General features: G+C 32.7%; 2 protein-coding genes across 4 annotated transcripts in view; one reads left to right on the forward strand and one right to left on the reverse strand.

Annotated features, from left to right (window-relative positions):
• Nucleotides 1–6483, reverse strand: part of LOC139524585 (dual serine/threonine and tyrosine protein kinase-like) — a 32743-nt gene extending 26260 nt beyond the window's left edge. For 2 of the 3 annotated variants that reach the window (XR_011664820.1, XM_071319483.1), the window contains exons 1-2: nucleotides 5975–6474; nucleotides 3780–4282 (exon numbers count right to left, since the gene is read on the reverse strand). Coding sequence is in view for 2 of the 3 variants with exons in the window: in XM_071319483.1 (XP_071175584.1) it covers nucleotides 3780–4282; nucleotides 5975–6095 (624 nt within the window). In the remaining variant the exon portion in view is untranslated. Of the gene's footprint in view, nucleotides 1–3779; nucleotides 4283–5974 lie in introns of all 3 variants that reach the window. The other variant, XM_071319494.1, reaches the window with a different exon arrangement.
• Nucleotides 6234–20248, forward strand: part of LOC139524584 (protein pigeon-like) — a 91086-nt gene continuing 77071 nt past the window's right edge. Inside the window, exon 1 of the mRNA XM_071319466.1 lies at nucleotides 6234–6395. Coding sequence (XP_071175567.1) covers nucleotides 6287–6395 — 109 coding nt within the window. The 5' untranslated portion in view covers nucleotides 6234–6286. The remainder of the gene's footprint in view (nucleotides 6396–20248) is intronic.

Genomic DNA, 20248 nt, shown 5'->3' on the forward strand with positions numbered 1-20248 from the left:
AGTCTTATTAATAGAGTATGTTTATATTTGAAATTAACAATGTCCATTTATCTATTTTTATTTTCAAGAAAGACAAAATTATGGTCTTATTAAAGCAATTTTGGAAGACATGTTTTGGACTTTGATGCACTTTTTTCTTTCATATTAATCAAATTCCCAGTTTTGACGGCAATACACCAATATGCAAAACAACCTGGTATTCTGTAAGATCAATATGTAAATGAAATAGAAGTAGAGTTATATGGAAATCCAAGTTGCTTTAAAAAAGTTATAAAAAAATCTAAAGATGACTATCTGGATTCAGCCTAAACTGAAAATTTTAGCTTTTTTTTTTTTACCTATTTATAAATTTCATAAAAATGACAGCAATACACCAAACTACCAAACAACCTGACTTTTTATAAGATTAATATATAAATGAAATAGCTGTAAAGTTATATGAAAATCCAATTTAATTTAAAAAAGTTATAAAAAAATCTAAAGATGACTATCTGGATTTAGCCTTTACTGAAATTTTAGCTTTTTTTAACCTATTTATAAATTCCATGAAAATGACAGGAATACACAAATCTACCAAACAACCTGGATCTTTTATAAGATTAATACATAAATGAAACAGCAGTAAAATTATTTGAAAATCCAAGTCGATTTAAAAAAGTTTTAAAAAATTTTAAAGATGACTATCTGAATTAAGCCTAAACTGAAAATTGAAGCTTTTTTTCTAACCTTTTAATTAAATCCATAAATTTTACAGCAATACACCAAACTATTAAACAACTTGGTATTCTACAAGGTAAAAACGTTTATAAAGTTAGTAGGAACAGAAAATTCTATCTTTTTTGTTTCTTTAATAATTAAATCCTTAAAATTGACAGAAAAGAACCAAGCTACCAGCATGACCAGTTTGGTGAGACATGTTTTGTGTGCCGGCAAAAGAAATATACTACACACCGATAAAATTGATAGCAAATTTTTCCTATAAAATAAGTTCTGGCCCATCCACTAAACGTATTAAAATAAGTTCTTGCCCATCCATATATTTCCACAAAAAAAGCACTTGCCCCGCCCCATTTTGCACCGGCCCATCCATCTGATAAATATTGAACGGTCCCTTATTGTTAATATAAATAATATGAAAAGTTCTTTGAGCCTTATTTTGATAGAAATTTATTTATAATGAATGGCAACAATTTATTTTGAATTTATTGACCCATAAAATTATTTTATGTCTCTTCACATTTTACATAATCCGCTTCGCGGATTATTCAATGTAAAGAGTCAAAAATTAATTTTATGGATCAATAAATTCAAAATAAATAATAGCCATTCATTAAGTATTTCATTTGTATTTCATGAGGGCCTCAGGGAAGATTAGTTTTAAAGCTAACTGTGTAACCCTCTTTAAATAAAGAATTATTATCATTATCATTATTATTATTATTTTAAATGTTTTATGGTTCATATAAATATGACTTGAGATGTTTATTTCTCAATGCCGCTTAATTTTTAACCAGATGTCCTGAGATATTAAACTTTATTTCCTTCTTTTAAAACAAATGACTAACAACAATGCTTGAAAATACTTAACACTTTTTAAAATGAAAATAACTGAACTTAAGTGCTGTACTACGTACATTCATGACATTTGTACTTGTATATATAACGGAAAAACCTTGATCATGTTAAAATTTCTTAATTATCAATAAGATATACATGTAAGTTTTTGACTTGGAAAAGATAAACGTTTGGTCTATCTTAATAATATGATATAATGATTACGAAAGGTTACATAGTCTTTTTGACAATGAACCAATACATTCATGTACATTGTATAAATTTGTATCCTGTTTTGAACTCAAAATGAAAGTGTTTAAAATTTAAAAAAGAGTATAAAGAATTTTCAGCTGCCTTCTTCTATATGCTTTTATTTAATTCACAGAAGACCAAAAAAATTGATTGCTTAATTTAGACCAGAATAAGAATATTTTTTGAACAAGAGTGCACACGCTGAAATGTCTCGCCTTCTATACTAATTATTGATATTATGTTGATAGTCCTAAGTATAAAGCTAAGCTTTATTACAACTGTCACATAAACTTAACATTAATCAAGATAACTAAACAGACACCAATGAACCTTGAAAATGAGGTCAAGGTCAGATGAACCATGCCAGGCAGACATGTACAGCTAACAATGCTTCTATTTAACATATATAGTTGACACATATTACTTATAGTTTAAGAAAAAAGACCAAAACACAAAAACTTAACACTGTGCAATGAAACGTGAAAATGAGGTCATGGTAAAATAAAACCTGCAGGACTGACATAAAGATCATAAAATATTTCCATACACCAAATATAGTTGACCTATGGCATATAGTATTAGATAAAAAGACCAAAACTCAAAAACTTAACTTTGACCACTGAACCATGAAAATGAGGTCAAAGTCACATGACATCTGCCCGCTAGACATGTACACTTTACAATCATTCCATACAACAAATATAGTAGACCTATTGCATATAGTATGAGAAAAACAGACCAAAACACAAAAATTTAACTATAACCACTGAACCATGAAAATGAGGTCAAGGTCAGATGACACCTGCCAGTTGGACATGTACACCTTACAGTCCTTCCATACACCAAATATACTAGCCCTATTGCTTATAGTATCTGAGATATGGACTTGACCACCAAAACTTAACCTTGTTCACTGATCCATGAAATGAGGTCGAGGTCAAGTGAAAACTGTCTGACAGACACGAGGACCTTGCAAGGTACGCACATATCAAATATAGTTATCCTATTACTTATAATAAGAGAGAATTCAACATTACAAAAAATTTGAACTTTTTTTTCAAGTGGTCACTGAACCATGAAAATGAGGTCAAGGACATTGGACATGTGACTGACGGTAACTTCGTAACATGAAGCATCCAGGTCTTCCACCTTCTAAAATATAAAGCTTTTAAGAAGTGAGCTAACGCCGCCGCCGCCGCCGCCGTAGCCGCCGCCGGATCACTATCCCTATGTCGAGCTTTCTGCAACAAAAGTTGCAGGCTCGACAAAAACTACAAAATTTCTTACTAAGTGCAAAAAATTTTAAATTTATATAGTTATCCATTCTTTGACAAATTTGCATTTCATCCTGTTCTATATGTCATCGTAACAATCCATGCTATGTTTGTGAAATCGTTAGTTTGAGTTGGTATTTCAAGAAAAAAACAGATTATTATAAGCTAAGCAGTATGGGCTAAAAGCTTATTGTTACAGGCTGTAGAGTGACCTATAAGTTGCTAATTTCTGTTCCATTTGGTCTCTAGCATGTCTAGTGGAGAGTTGTCACATAGGCAATCATACCACATCTTCAGATTTTTAAGCGTACAGCTTGTTTAATTTCAGAATACTTAGTACAAATGCAGTATAATCAAGGTAATTTTGTTAAAATTAGATGCGGCAGATAATATTATATTTGTAATGATCACAAATAAATATGTTTAAACCCATAAGTCTAGAAAATAAGTCATTTAATCACATCCTCTTTAAATTTCATATAATCGATCACTTTCATGGAAAGCTCCAAAAATTCGACCATATGTTAAGTATATTATTTTAGTGTCTATCAAAAAAAATAATTTGTAAATGGGTGAAATTTCTATCCACAATCAATAAAATTGGTAAATTGGTCAAAACATCTATAGTTGTACAAGATTTATTCACTGTGATGATAACAAAAGTCTCAGAACTTCATGTCAACTGATATATAAACTAACCTCATCTGACAAATCCTCTGAAAAAGAATAAACCAGAATGGGAGAAACACTCTCTGTACATGTCTTATACACTTTGCTGATGTCTCCAAGGGAAGGTGCAACAATAATCTGAGCCCCCTGTCTGAGTATAACATGATTATAAGAAATTTCCAAAATGGCTGAATCTGATGCCTTGTCAGCAGAATGAATCTGTAAATCCTTTAGTGGTACAGTTTTGGATTGTTCTTTATAAGCATCTAAGTGATCAACAATTTCGTAGTCGTCTGGCAGTGCTAGACTGTAAGAGAGACTCTCGCCATGTTTAAATCGCACCATACGAAACGGTAAATCATCATGTCCTGCAGAGTTAATAATGGGGAATATCCCATTGTTGAATATTTCATTTACAATCTTGAATTTTGAATAAGAGTTTTGTCCCAAAATTACAATTCCTGGTGGTCTTTGTGCAATATCTAAAATCTCTTGTTCCTCTTCTCGTAATAGTTCTGCTTTAAACAGTGACCCTGAAAAATCATCAAATAGACAATTTTATCATATACTTAGCATTGATATGATAGCTTTTGCATATATGTGTAATGAGCAGAAGTACACAAGCCATAATTTCCCACCCGGGCTGATAACCCATATCAGGTGCATCTCGTGCACAAAACCCATAATAGTGCCTCTCGTGCAAGTTACTTCCGGTGTTTCCGGTATCGGTTGTTTACTTTTCCATTGTGACGTCCGATATTTTTTATGACGACGTCAAATTTACAGGAAATTTTGTGGGGAATGCCATTGACAATTATGAATCATTTTATAGCACAACAAACCTGAAGTAATGATGATCATAAAACTCTTCCAAATTTTCAATGTTTCAAAATGCCTCTATAGGAAATGTTACCATACATATATATGGAGGTAGTGATGCTGTTGTTGGACAATTATAGTATATTTGATTCAAAATTTATCTTCTTTATAAAGGTTCTTTATAAAGTTTATGACTGTTTTGGTTATTGCATTTGTTTATTTTCTTACATAAAACTATTGTCGGAAGGATATGATAAAGCGATTAATACCTGGCCTTTTCCATATCAGCCTGGGTATCATCCCTCGACCCATATCAGCACCTCGACTCCGTCTTGGGCTGATATGGGGGTCTCTGGATGACACCCGGGCTGATATGGAGAAGGCCAGGTATTAATCTCTATGTATCTCAAGACATGTAGAATGTATACAAATATAAGACAAAGTGTCATAGTCCCATAGAATTATCAGCACTGATATATATATACATGTATCATAAAGATTCTAAATTTTAATTGACAACATATTTTACACATTTGATTAGTGTTCTTTTAAACAAACAGTGACACCAGCCACTTTGTGGGAACCACCTCTTCTCCCTTTGTCGCTTTGTCCTTCATTCAGGAACTTCTCAAGAAGAATGAAAAGAAAATAGCAGTTTTTATTTTTTTATTTTACTGTCTTTTTTTTACATTGAATCTATGGGAGAAATTCTGACTCTAACAGTGACAGACAGACAGACAGACAGACAGACAGACAGACAGACAGACAGACAGACAGACAGACAGACAGACATGTTTTTGTTGTTGTTCAAACACAGCTAGTCACAGACATCTAGAATTAAATCTATTATGGACCGAAATGACAAAGGCAAGGCTAAACTGTTCTCTGGCCGAAATAATATCTGGCCAAGCTGGTTATGGCCAAAACTACCTGAAGCCTCATCAGGTAGCAACTGTATCATTTAATATTTCCAAATAAAGATAAGAAGATGTGGTATGAGTGTCAATGAGACAACTCTCCATCCAGGTCACAGAAAAGATGATGTCCAAGTATATATACACCTTATAGCTATTTTGAAATCTGTCCTGATTGACCGCAGAATCTGCCCCGCTTGAACTTTTTACATCATACAACAATCACTTTTCCATTGTGGTGTCATATGTTCTCTAATATGACGTCAACATTTTTACGGGAACTTTTGTGCTGTCCAGTAATGGCAAACAAATAGCCAAAAAGGTGTATTAAATAGGTAAATTCAGCTATCGTTACTGCATAATAATAGTTTGCTGACCATGGACATAAAATATCACACGGTCAAGGACCACAAGAGCTACGATTACACAGATTCTTATGTTTCCCACCCTCATACAATATTATATAATCAGAATGAAAAAAAAAATAGTTACCAAGTTCAGAGTTTCCTGATTCGTTTATATCATCAAAACAGCTCTTTGTCTCATCTAAAATCTGCTTTGTTCTTTTTGAAAACTCACAGAACCGATTCAGCTCAGCACTTAAACTTGTCATTGCGATTATCAAATAAAAAATAGGATATTTTTTAGTTTCATTTTATACACTATGAACCATTCGACCGAAGTTTCTATATCCGGGTCGTGGAATAAGAAGCGAGTATTATTGACTTTTCCATTGAAATTAATGTAAAAGTCCAAAACCATCCGCATTAATTGACTTCTGCACCAAAAACTGAAAAAGGCAAAATGATAGAGCTGGTAAAAGTACAAAACTTGTTATTAAATGCTGCTAAATTTGTCGAGAAGAGGAGAAGAGAACTGCATCTTCCAGTAAAACAAGCAGACGAATTTACAGGTTGCATATACAACCATATATTAACAAAAAATACCTATAGTACAAGAAATAATCAAATATGTATGTCTGAATCAAAGTCACAAGACACGGATCATCGGATGTTTCAAGTGTTATTTTGTTCATCAGACCAATTTTTAATTACATCTATGTTCTCATTTTTTCCTCAACCAAACATTAAGTATTTAATCCTTAAACCACAACACTGAGGCGAGTGCATATATAACAAGAACACCATATGACATATGATTATTTTATGGCAGTGTCTGTGCGTACCCGCATGCAGGTACGAATAGTCAAATTGCCATTCATAGGCTAGGCGTACCCACATCCCGTTTTATAATAGAATGCCATCGGATTGGGAATAAGACGTAAAATATATACTGGATTTGTCGCAATTAGTGAATAAATTGATTAAAACTACTCATAAGTTTTATATATATATTTATATATAGGTAATTGAACAGTTTTTCTCAGTTAATAAATATTCTAAAAATTGAAAAGAGTGATTTACATGTGGGGAAGACATTTCAAAGTTAATATGAGGCAGGCATTACCTGTGAATGGGGACGAAGTTTGTCTAAATTTTTATTTTGTAATTTAAATGTTAAAAAAAAGATACGGAAATACCGTAACGTTTCCGATTTTGGTTCTGTTGTTAGGGATTTTACTTGTGACGTTATTTAAGTTATGACGTCATGTTCAATGTAAACAAAGAAACGCAGGTAACGTTTATTCATACCAAAGACAAAGAATGATTAAAAATGAAATATATTGGTATTGTGTTCCTTGAGTTCCTATATTTTACTAGACTAATCAAAGTCTCACGACAACAAGACCGGAAGAAGGAAGTAGAGTTATGTGTTCTGCGCAGATCCGGAAATTAAAAAACACGACAAAAAAAAATTGAACGATTTTGAGTTCATTAGTAAAATGAAAAATTCGGGAAATTTTCCCGATTTTTTTTTTTTCTTTTTTTTTATTGAATTTTCTACTGTAATAGGGGACTTCGTCCCCATATAATGAATTTAATTTAATTTGCAAAGTTTTTAATGTATCATATCATGATCATTATCTAAAATTTAAAAACATTTTGAAAATATTATTTTTCATACTCTTTACTCGTTTTACACGAAATCCCCATATTATCGATAATTTCCGTATATATATATGTTTTATTCCCAATCTGAAGGCATCTTAATATTAAAACGGATGTGGGTACGCGTAGCCTACAAATGCCAATTTGACTATGCGCAGACACTGCCTTATTTTATCTGAGCTTACCAGGTCAATGGCAAATGAAAGGGCAGTTGTTCAGCTAAGTTAAAGAAATTTAGGCAGTGTATGCGTGACCCATCCAAAAGTTGATGAATAGCAAACAGAGGTCAAAATTAGTGCTGGTCCGGTGGTCCGAGACCAGTAGAATTTCCTTCCGACCAGTAGATTTTGTCAGCTGGTGGTCAGGCGGACCAGTAGAAATTTGTCAATAAAATTCACTGATTGCATCATGATCTCGGGTTGTTTTTACAAAAAAATGTACCAGTGAAATCAATATTACATGGTTATGGGGGTTCTAAGTATTACAATTGATCAAGTTTGATTCTGTACTTGCTCATGTACAATCAGAACTGCACAAAACAACTACGAGAAGAAAGGAGAAGAAAGCACCCTAGGAGTTAAAGTAGGGAAAATCATTCAAACTTTAAATCAAAATATTTTCAAAAGGTTGGTGAACATATTTGAAATGTAATTTTTGCAAGACCAGTAGGTTTGGAGTCGGACCAGTAGATTTTTCAGTCCACTGATCCGGCTGTCCAGTACACAATAAAGCTTAAATTTGACCCCTGAGCCAATTTGTTTTTTAGGCTTTGCTTACCAGCATCCCGTTTTATAATAAAATGTCATTGGATCGGGAATGAAACATGAAATATACATTGAAATTAATATTATTATCAGTAATTTGTGGATTTTGTGAATAAGCCTCTCCACAGTTAGTTTGGCTATCATGAATAGGAGGCAGATTTTATTAATGGAGGTAAAATTGGTCTGAAAAATATGGGAAAACATTAAAACAGAGCAGTTGCTTGGAAACATGCATAGGACTTCCTGTACTATTTAACATACTATTTCCACCTCTTGAAAAAAAAATCAACCCTGTATTCAATATGGCCAAACTAAACTTGAAGTGGACTATTCAGTGACAAGAATGGCAACTTATATTTTAAGCTCACCTGGCCCGAAGGGCCAAGTGAGCTTTTCTCATCACTTGGCGTCCGGCGTCCGTCGTCTGTCGTCGTCCGGCGTCGTTAACTTTTACAAAAATTTTCTCCTCTGAAACTACTGGGCCAAATTTAACCAAACTTTGCCACAATCATCATTGGGGTATCTAGTTTAAAAAATGTGTCCGATGACCCGGTCAATCAATCAAGATGGCCGCCACAGCTAAAAATAGAACATAGGGGTAAAATGCAGTTTTTGGCTTATAACTCAAAAACCAAAGCATTAAGAGCAAAACTGACATGGGGTAAAATTGTTCATCAGGTCAAGATCTATCTGCCCTGAAATTTTCAGATGAATCGGACAACCCGTTGTTGGGTTGCTGCCCCTGAATTGGTAATTTTAAGGCAATTTTGCTGTTTTTGGTTATCTTGAATATTATTATAGATAGAGATAAACTGTTAACAGCAATAATGTTCAGCAAAGTAAGATTTACAAATAAGTCAACATGACCGAAATGGTCAGTTGACCCCTTTAGGAGTTATTGCCCTTTATAGTCAATTTTTAACCATTTTTCGTAAATCTTAGTAATCTTTTACAAAAATCTTCTCCTCTGAAACTACTTGGCCAAATTAAACCAAACTTGGCCACAATCATTATTTGGGTATCTAGATTAAAAAATGTGTGGCGTGACCCGGCCAACCAACCAAGATGGCCGCCACAGCTAAAAATAGAACATAGGGGTAAAATGCAGTTTTTTGCTTATAACTCAAAAACCAAAACATTTAGAGCACTCTAACTTTAGTAAAAGTGAATGAAAATCTTTGAAATTTTAACACAAGGTTTATGACCACAAAAGGAAGGTTGGGATTGATTTTGGGAGTTTTGGTTTTAGGAATCAGGGGCCAAAAAAGGGCCCAAATAAGCATTATTCTTGGTTTTCGCACAATAACTTTAGTTTAAGTAAATAGAAATCAATGAAATTTAAACACAATGTTAATGACTACAATAGAAGGTTAGTATTGATTTTGGGAGTTTAGGTCCCAACAGTTTAGGAATTAGGGGCCAAAAAGGGACCCAAATAAGCATTTTTCTTGGTTTTCGCACCATAACGTTAGTATAAGTAAATAGAAATCTATGAAATTTAAACACAAGGTTTATGACCATAAAAGGAAGGTTGGTATTGATTTTGGGAGTTTTGGTCCCAACAGAATAAGGGGCCCAATCGGTCCAAAATTAAACTTTGTTTGATTTCATCAAAATTGAATAATTGGGGTTCTTTGATATGCCGAATCTAACTGTCATGACTGTGTATGTAGATTCTTAACTTTTGGTCCCGTTTTCAAATTGGTCTACATTAAGGTCCAAAGGGTCCAAAATTAAACTTAGTTTGATTTTGACAAAAAATGAATCAGTTAGGTTCTTTGATATGCTGAATCTAAAAATGTACTTAGATTCTTGATTATTGGCCCAGTTTTCAAGTTGGTCCAAATCGGGGTCCAAAATTAAACTTTGTTTGATTTCATCAAAAATTGAATAAATGGGGTTCTTTGATAAACCAAATCTAACTGTGTATGTAGATTCTTTATTTTTGGTCCTGTTTTCAAATTGGTCTACACTAAAGTCCAAAGGGTCCAAAATTAAACTTAGTCTGATTTTAACAAAAATTGAAATCTTGGGGTTCTTTGATATGCTGAATCCAAAAATGTACTTAGATTTTTTATTATGGGCCCAGTTTTCAAGTTGGTCTAAATCAGGATTTAAAATTATTATATTAAGTATTGTGCAATAGCAAGTCTTTTCAATTGCACTGTATTGCGCAATGGCAAGAAATATCTAATTGCACAATATTGTGAAATAGCAAATTTTTTTTTAATTAGAGTTATCTTTCTTTGTCCAGAATAGAATAGTAAGCAAGAAATATCTAATTGCAAAATATTGTGCAATAGCAAGATTTTTTTTTTAATTGGAGTTATCTTTCTTTGTCCAGAATCAACTTAAATCTTTGTTATATACAATATACAATGTATATTCACTTTTTACTACCAACTGATAAATTAAAATAATCTTTACCATTCAGTGATAACAAGCAGTTTTTTTACATCTTAATATTTTATGATGTATTTAAATGAGTAGTTATTGTTGCAAACTCCATTAGAAATTTTAATTGAGATTAGTTTTGGAATAAGGGAAAGGGGGATGTGATTAAAAAAATTGGGTTTAATTTTTCTCATTTGAAATTTCATAAATAAAAAAGAAAATTTCTTCAAACATTTTTTTGAGAGGATTAATATTCAACAGCATAGTGAATTGCTCTAAGAGAAAACAAAAATTTTAAGTTCATTAGAACACATTCATTCTGTGTCAGAAACCTATGCTGTGTCAACTATTTAATCACAATCCAAATTTAGAGCTGAATCCAGCTTGAATGTTGTGTCCATACTTGCCCCAACCGTTCAGGGTTCAACCTCTGTGGTCGTATAAAGCTACGCCCTGCGGAGCATCTGGTTATAGATAAAGATAAACTTTAAACAGCAATAATGTTCAGCAAAGTAAGATTAACAAATAAGTCTACATGACTGAAATGGTCAGTTGACCCCCTTAGGAGTTATTGCTCTTTATAGTCATCTTTTAACCATTTTTCGTATATCTTGGTAATCTTTTACAAAAATCTTCTCCTCTGAAACTACTGGGCCAAATTAAACCAAACTTGGCCACAATTATCATTTGGGTATCTAGTTTTAAAAATGTGTGGCATGACCCAGCCAACCAACCAAGATGGCCGCCACAGCTAAAAATAGAACATAGGAGTAAAATTCAGTTTTTGGCTTATAACTCAAAAACCAAAGCATTTAAAGCAAATCTGACATGTAGTAAAATTGTTTATCAGGTCAAGATCTATCTGCCCTGAAATTTTCAGATGAATGGGACAATCTGTTGTTGGGTTGCTGCCCCTGAATTGGTAATTTTAAGGCAATTTTGCTGTTTTTAACCGGATTTTTGTGAACCGTTCAACCAAAGCTTTTAAAATTTTAATATGTTGTTACTGACAACTAAATGAAGGTCAAGTTCAATAATGGCGATTTTGACTTTTACCGTTCAGGAGTTATGGTTCTTGAAAGATTGAAAAATGAAGTTTCCAGTCATGTCCGTGCATTTACGCATGAACTGTTCTACCAAAGCTTCCCAAATTTTAATATGTTGTTACTGATGACAAAATGGAGGGTAAGTTCAATAATGACGATTTTGACTTTTACCGTTCAGGAGTTATGGTTCTTGAATGATTGAAAAATGGAGTTTCCAGTCGTGTCCGTGCATTTACGCATGAACTGTTCCACCAAAGCTTCCCAAATTTTATTATGTTGTTACTGATGACAAAATAGAGGTCAAGTTTAATAAAGACGATTTTGACTTTTACCGTTCAGGAGTTATGGTTCTTGATTGAAAAATGGAGTTTCCAGTCATGTCCGTGCATTTACGCATGAACTGTTCTACCAAAGCTTCCCAAATTTTAATATGTTGTTACTGATGACAAAATGGAGGTCAAGTTCAATAATGACGATTTTGACTTTTATCGTTCAGGAGTTATGGTTCTTGAAAGATTGAAAAATGGAGTTTCCAGTCGTGTCCGTGCATTTACGCATGAACTGTTCCACCAAAGCTTCCCAAATTTTATTATATTGTTACTGATGACAAAATAGAGGTCAAGTTTAATAAAGACGATTTTGACTTTTACCGTTCAGGAGTTATGGTTCTTGAAAGATTGAAAAATGGTGTTTCCATTCACGTTGTTGCATTTACTCATGAACCATTCAATCTAAGCTTTTCAAATTTTAATATGTTGATACTGATGACAAAATGGAGGTCAAATTTGATATTGACGATTTTCACTTTCACCATTCATCAGTAATGGTTCTTGTGATATTGCCAGGACACAAATAAATATTAATAAATCCGGTTTGCTGTCGTTGTGACAGCCTCTTGTTGGTTATTATCTTGAATATTATTATGATAGAGATAAACTGTAAAAAGCAATAAATGTCAGCAAAGTAAGATCTACGAATAAGTCAACATGACCGAAATGGTCAGTTGACCCCTTTAGGAGTTATTGCCCTTTATAGTAAATTTTTAACCATTTTTCGTAAATCTTAGTAATCCTTTACAAAAATCTTCTCCTCTGAAACTACGTGGCCAAGTTAATTGTAGATAGAAATAATTGTAAGCAGCAAGAATGTTCAGTAAAGTAAGATGTACAAACACATCACCATCACACAAATTTGTTATGAATCCATCTGCGTCCTGTGTTTAATATTCACATAGACCAAGGTGAGCGACACAGGCTCTTTAGAGCCTCTAGTTTTATTTGTATAAAATTTATTAGTAAAAAAATCATACTAAACAGTACTGTTTTGTCAGGGTAACAACAGGCCCGTAGCAGGAATTTCCAAGGAGGGGGGAGGGGGTATTTGGACTAACAGTCACATTTATTCGAACAAAACGTTGACTTCAACAGTGCTTATTTGTTTTCAAGGGGAGGTTCGTGCAAACCCCCGAACCCCCCTGGCTACGGGTATGAACAATCTGCTGTATTACCCCCTCAGCTATGAAATATTGTTGTAAAATGTTTTTGTCCAATATTCTTGACATCTTCAAATTAATTGTAAGCAGCCAGAATGCGCAGTAAAGTAAGATCTACAAGCACATCACCATCACCAAAACACAATTTTGTCATGAATTCATCTGTATCCTTTGTTTAATATGCACATAACGACACAGGCCCTTTAGAGCCTCTAATTTTAATTGGTTTCTATAAAATAAATGGAAACTTGGGGTGAAATGGTTAAAGCCTGTAAATAGGAAACCAGGTGCTCCACAGGGCGCAGCTTTATACGACCGCAGAGGTCGAACCCTGAACAGTTGGGGCAAGTATGGACAAAACATTCAAATGGATACAGCTCAAAATTTGGATTGTGATCAAATTTTTGACATTACATGGTTTTTTTTTACACAAAACAAATGTCAAGATGTTACAAATCAATTAAAGATTTCTTCTTCAAACTTTTTAAATCTAAAATTAAATAGTTGACACAGCATCTAGGTTTCTGACACAAAATGAATGTGGTCTAATGAACTTAAAAGTTTTTTTTTGCCTTTGAGCAATTCACTATGCTGTTGAATATTAATCCTCTCACAAAAATGTTTGAAGAAATTTTCTTTTTATTTATGAAATCTGAAATGAGAAAAATTTAACCCAATTTTTTTAATCACATCCCCCTTTCCCTTATTCCAAAACTAATCTCAATTAAAATTTCTAATGGAGTTTGCAACAATAACTACTCATTTAAATACATCATAAAATATTAAGATGTAAAAAAACTGCTTGCTATCACTGAATGGTAAAGATTATTTTAATTTATCAGTTGGTAGTAAAAAGTGAATATACATTGTATATTGTATATAACAAAGATTTAAGTTGATTCTGGACAAAGAAAGATAGTCATGTCTGGCAAATTTCCAACATATATTATCAACTACTATTCTATACAAAGAAAGATAACTCCAATTGAAAATTAATTGCTATTGCACAATATTGTGCAATTAGATATTTCTTGCTATTGTGCAATACTGTGCAATTGAAAAAAATTTGCTATTGCACAATACTTGATATGGAATCCTGATTTGGACCAACTTGAAAACTGGGCCCATAATCAAAAATCAAAGTACATATTTAGATAAAGCATATCAAATATGCCAAAGAATTTAATTTTTGTTAAAATCAAACTTAGTTTAATTTTGGACCCTTTGGACCTTAATGTAGACCAATTTGAAAACTGGACAAAAATTAAGAATCTACATACACAGTTAGATTTTGCATATCAAAGAACCCATTTATTCAATTTTTGATGAAATCAAACAAAGTTTAATTTTGGACCCCCATTTGGACCAACTTGAAAACTAGGCCAATAATTAAAAATCTAAGTACATTTTTAAATTCAGCATATCAAAGAACCCCAAGGATTCAATTTTTGTTAAAATCAAACTAAGTTTAATTTTGGACCCTTTGGACCTTAATGTAGACCAATTTGAAAACGGGACCAAAAATTAAGAATCTACATACATAGTTAGATTCGGCATATCAAAGAACCCCAATTATTCAATTTTTGATGAAATCACACAAAGTTCAATTTTGGACCCTTTGGGCCCCTTATTCCTAAACTGTTGTGACCTCAACTCCAAAAATCAATCCCAACCTTCCTTTTGTGGTCATAAACCTTGTGTTAAAATTTCATTGATTTCTATTTACTTATACTAAAGTTATTGTGCGAAAACCAAGAATAATGCTTATTTGGGCCCTTTTTTGGCCCTTAATTCCTAAACTGTTGGAACCAAAACTCCCAAAAATCAATCTCAACCTTCCTTATGTGGTCATAAACCTTGTGTTAAAATTTCATTGATTTCTATTCACTTAAACTAAAGTTATAGTGCGAAAACCAAGAAAATGCTTATTTGGGCCCTTTTTGGCCCCTTATTCCTAAAATGTTGGGACCAAAATTCCCAAAATCAATCCCAACCTTCCTTATGTGGTCATAAACCTTGTGTTAAAATGTCATTGATTTCTATTCACTTTTACTAAAGTTAGAGTGCAAAAACTAAAAGTATTCCGACGACGCCGACGACGACGCCAACGTGATAGCAATATACGACCAAAAAATTAAAATTTTTGCGGTCGTATAAAAAGGGGTGAACATTTGATTGGTTTACTTATGTTGATGAAATGAAATGTGAAATTTGCCCTGTAGTAGTTATGGTACAGTAGTTGTCGTTTGTTTATGTAGTTCATTGGTGTTTCTCGTTTCTAGTTTTTATATAGATAAGACCGTTGTTTTTCCTGTTTGAATGGTTTTACATTACTAATTTTTTGGGCCCTTTATAGCTTGCTGTTTGGTGTGAGCCAAGACTCTGTGTTGAAGGCCATACCTTGACCTATAATGGTTTACTTTTATAAATTGTTATTTGGATGGAGAGTTGTCTCATTAGCACTCATACCAAATCTGTGTGACATTTGTACTATTGTTTGTCTGTTTGTCTTTTTCATTTTTAGCCATGGGGTTGTCAGTTTATTTTAGATTTATGAGTTTGACTGTCCCTCTGGTATCTTTCGTCCCTCTTTTTAGCTCACCTGGCCTGAAGGGCCATATGAGCTTTTCTCTCGTGCGTGATCGTCTGTTAACTTTTACAAAAATCTTCTCCTCTGAAACTACTGGTCCAAATTAATCCAAACTTGGCCACAATCATTATTGGGGTATCTAGTTTAAAAAATGTGTCCGGTGACCCAACCAAGATGGCCGCCATGGCTAAAAATAGAACATAGGGGTATAATGCAGTTTTTGGTTTATAACTGAAAAACCAAAGCATTTAGAGCAAATCTGACAAATTAATGTAAATTAAAATTGTTTATCAGGTCAAGATCTACATGCCCTGAAATTTTCAGATGAATCAGACAACCCGTTGTTGGGTTGATGCCCCTGAATTGGTAATTTGAAGGAAATTTTGCTGTTTTTGGTTATTATCTTGAATATTTTTATAGATAGAGATAAACTGTAAACAGCAATAATGTACAGCAAAGTAAGACCTAAAATTAAGTCAACATGACCAAAATGGTCAATTGACCCCCAAAGGAGTTATTGTCCTTTATAGTCAATTCTTAACAATTTTCATAAAATTTGTAAATTTTTACTAACATTTTCCAGTGAAACTACTGAACCAAGTTCATTATAGATAGAGATAATTGTAAGCAGCAAGAATGTTCAGTAAAGTAAGATGTACAAGCAAATCACCATCACCAAAACACAATTTTGTCATGAATTCATCTGCTTCCAAATGTTCACATAGACCAAGGTGAGCGACACAGGCTCTTTAGATCCTCTAGTTTTTCCTTTATCTATGGACAGGATAAAACTTTACTCATACCAAGTATTTCTTTATTTGAAACAAAGATAAATTCTGCTTAATTTGATTAAGATGCCAATTTAACAAAGACTGAATAGGGAAAACAATGTTAATATAATTTCTACAATGCATTTGTTACGGGAGATTACTTTTGAGTGAATTTTCTGGTAAATGGGAGATAATTCAATTTATAAAGAAGACTTTTTGGTTGAATAAACTGAATGTGATTGTTTTCTTTGTAATACTGGTAAGTTCAAGCATTACTGTCAAGTTTTGTCATAATTAGTTCAAAAGTTTAAGAAAAATATAGTACATTTTTGTATAATGTAAGGCGACATCTACAGCGATTCAAACAATATTTCTTCAAAAAATCCTATTCAAGCAACATGATGGTAGATTATATAAGTGATCAAATATTTATGTCATCTGCCTACAAACTTTTAATTATTATACAAAAGATGACTTAAGATTGATAAATACCATTAATGGACCACTTTGTCTTCAATTTAATGTCCCTTTTTGGTCCATTTATACCTCTCATTTCCTCCCAATTTCAACTTTTTAGACCAATATTTACAAATTTTGGGGTTTATACCCCTCACAATGAAGTTGCCAGAGGGTTTAATGTTTTTGACCCATCCATCAGTCATTCTGTCCGTCAGTCAGTCCATCAGTCCTGTTCTTGTCATCGCAACTTCTCTGAAACCACTCAACAGAATTTCATGAAACCTTTTAAGATAATAAGGACATACTATGTAGGTTACAAGAGCGCAATTTTTTGTTTACATTTTACCGGCAAGTTTTTTACCCCAAGATGGTACTAAGAATAGAATCCTATACGGCTTCTGATTGGTTGATACCAGATTGGAATTACATTTAATCGAAAGCTTATCCAATTAGGTTTAAAACTTCCCAAAAATCATATTCACATTTTATGAAGTATAGAAAATATCTCCCATTTCTGTACGACAGACCCATTAAAAATATGCCTTTTTCATTAAGCGAAAAAAGTAGGCGATTTTTTTCGACTGCATTTTAAGTCAATTTGAGCCGCATGACCCTATATATTTTTTTAGTTGTAATGCAACACTGGCATTTCTAGTAACAGGAACTGCTACCCGTTTTTCCCTAGTTTGTGTAGTCTTCGAGAAAAAAATATGGAACACTAGTGGTACCCTATGGAAAGTGCATTACGAATAATTGCGCTCTTGTAATCTGTAGATGTGCATATCTACAGGAAATTATGATTCAATTTTTTTCCAGGAGTTATGCTCCTTTGAACTTATTTTCCCCAATAAACTACTGCAACAGTTTGTCATTGCAACTTCTCTGAAACCACACATCAGAATTCCATGAAACTTTGTAGCTAGTAAGGACATACTATGTAGATGTGCATATCAACAGTAAATTATGATTCAAATTTTTTTCTAGGAGTTATTCCCCTTTGAACTTATATGCCTCAATATACTACTGCAACGGTTTGTCATTGCAACTCATCTGAAACCAAACAACAGAATTTCATGAAACTTAGTAGTTAATAAGGATATACTATGTAGATGTGCATATCAACAGCAGATGGAAGTTAGGTCCGCTGCTGTATGCCCTGAGGTAATCGGTGCCCTGAGGTAATCGGTGCCCTGAGGTAATCGTGGTAATGCGTCATTGATTAAATACGCACGAAAATATAGTTCTTATTTAGATAGATCTTAATACCAAATTTTAATGTGACCAAATACCAAAGATGTCAACAAACTTCCCAAATGATTTTATTATTTGTATTCACCGATCATTCATTTCGTATGTACGTGTAGGGTGGGGATGGCTGGTAAAATTATAAACTTTTTTTTTTTATAAAAGTTCAATTAATGATCTGAAGTTTTCATTCATTACAGGGTTACCTGAGGTCACCCCAATAATAACAACAAATACAACCATTAAACTCAAGTCAACTGAGGTAACTTTATATATACATCGCATAAACAATACAAATCTATGAAGTCCTACATTCTAAATTAAAAAATTGTGTAATTAAAATATAAATATATACACAAGCAAAGTATGTACTAAAAATTCTTTCATAACAGGGTAACCTGCAGTAACCCAAACAATAACAGCAAATACAACCTATTTAACTCAAGTTAATTCAGATCACCTTTACATATACATCACATAAACAATATAATTTCAATGAATTCCTACATTAAAAATTAAGAGGTTGGTTTATTACACCATAAATGCATATACTAGCAAATTATCCACTAAATATTCTGTCATGCACGGTTACCTCAGGTAACTCATAAAATATAAACAAGTATTATCCATTCATATCAAGTTAACTTAAGTCACCTTTCCGATATATCACATAAACAATACCCATCTATGAAATCCTACATTTAAAATAAAGAAATTGTTTGATTACAACATAAATGTTTACACTAGCAAACTATCTAAAAAGCTTTCTTCATAACATGGGTACCTGAGGTAACCCCAGACATAATTACAAATATAACCTTTATAACTGAAGTTAACTGAGGTCACCTTTACATGTGCATCACATAAACAATACAACTTTCATGAAGTCCTACATTTGAAATAAAGAAGTTTGTTTATTACAATTAATGAAAACACTAGCAAAGTGTCTACGAAGGATTCATTCATTACAGGGTTACCTCAGGTAACCATAACAATAATAACAAAGATAACCCATCTAACTCAAGTTAACTGAGGTCACCTTTATATATATACATCACATAAACAATACAACTTTAATGAAGTCCTACATTAAAAATAAAGCAGTTGATTTATCACACCATAAATGGATATACTAGCAAAGTATCTACTAAATATTCTGTCATGACAGGTTACCTCAGGTAACCCATGAAATAGAAACAAGTATTATCCATTCATATCAAGTTAACTTAAGTCGCCTTTTAGAAATATCACATAAACAATACACATCTATGAAGTCCTACCTTTAAAATAAAGAAATTGTCCGATTACAACATAAATGTTTACACTAGCAAACTATCTCAAAAGCATTCTTCATAACATGAGTACCTGAGGTAACCCCAGACATAATTACAAATATAACCCACTTAACTGAAGTAAACTGAGGTCACCTTTTCATGTGCATCACATAAACAATACAACTTTCATGAAGTCCTGCATTTAAAATAAAGAAGTTTGTTTATTACAATTAATGTAAACGCTAGTAAAGTGTCTACGAAGGATTCATTTATTACAGGGTTACCTCAGGTAACCATAACAATAACAACAAAGATAACCCATCATACTCAAGTTAACTGAGATCACCTTTAATATATATACATCACATAAACAATACAAATCTATGAAGTCCTACATTTCAAATTAAAAAATTGTGGAATTACAATACAAATGTATACACTAGCAAAGTATCTGCCAAGAATTCTTTCATAGCAGGGTTACCTGAGGTAACCAATACAATAACAACAAATACAACCTATTTAACTCAAGTTAATTCAAATCACATTTACATATACATCACATAAACAATATAACTTTAATGAATTCCTACATTTAAAATGAAGACCTTGGTTTATTACACCATAAATGCATCTACTAGCAAAGTATCTACTAAATATTCTGTCATGACAGGGTTACCTCAGGTAACCCATGAAATAGAAACAAGTATTATCCATTCATATCAA

The sequence above is a fragment of the Mytilus edulis genome, chromosome 1 (genome assembly GCF_963676685.1).
Source record: "Mytilus edulis chromosome 1, xbMytEdul2.2, whole genome shotgun sequence".
NCBI lineage: Eukaryota > Metazoa > Mollusca > Bivalvia > Mytilida > Mytilidae > Mytilus > Mytilus edulis.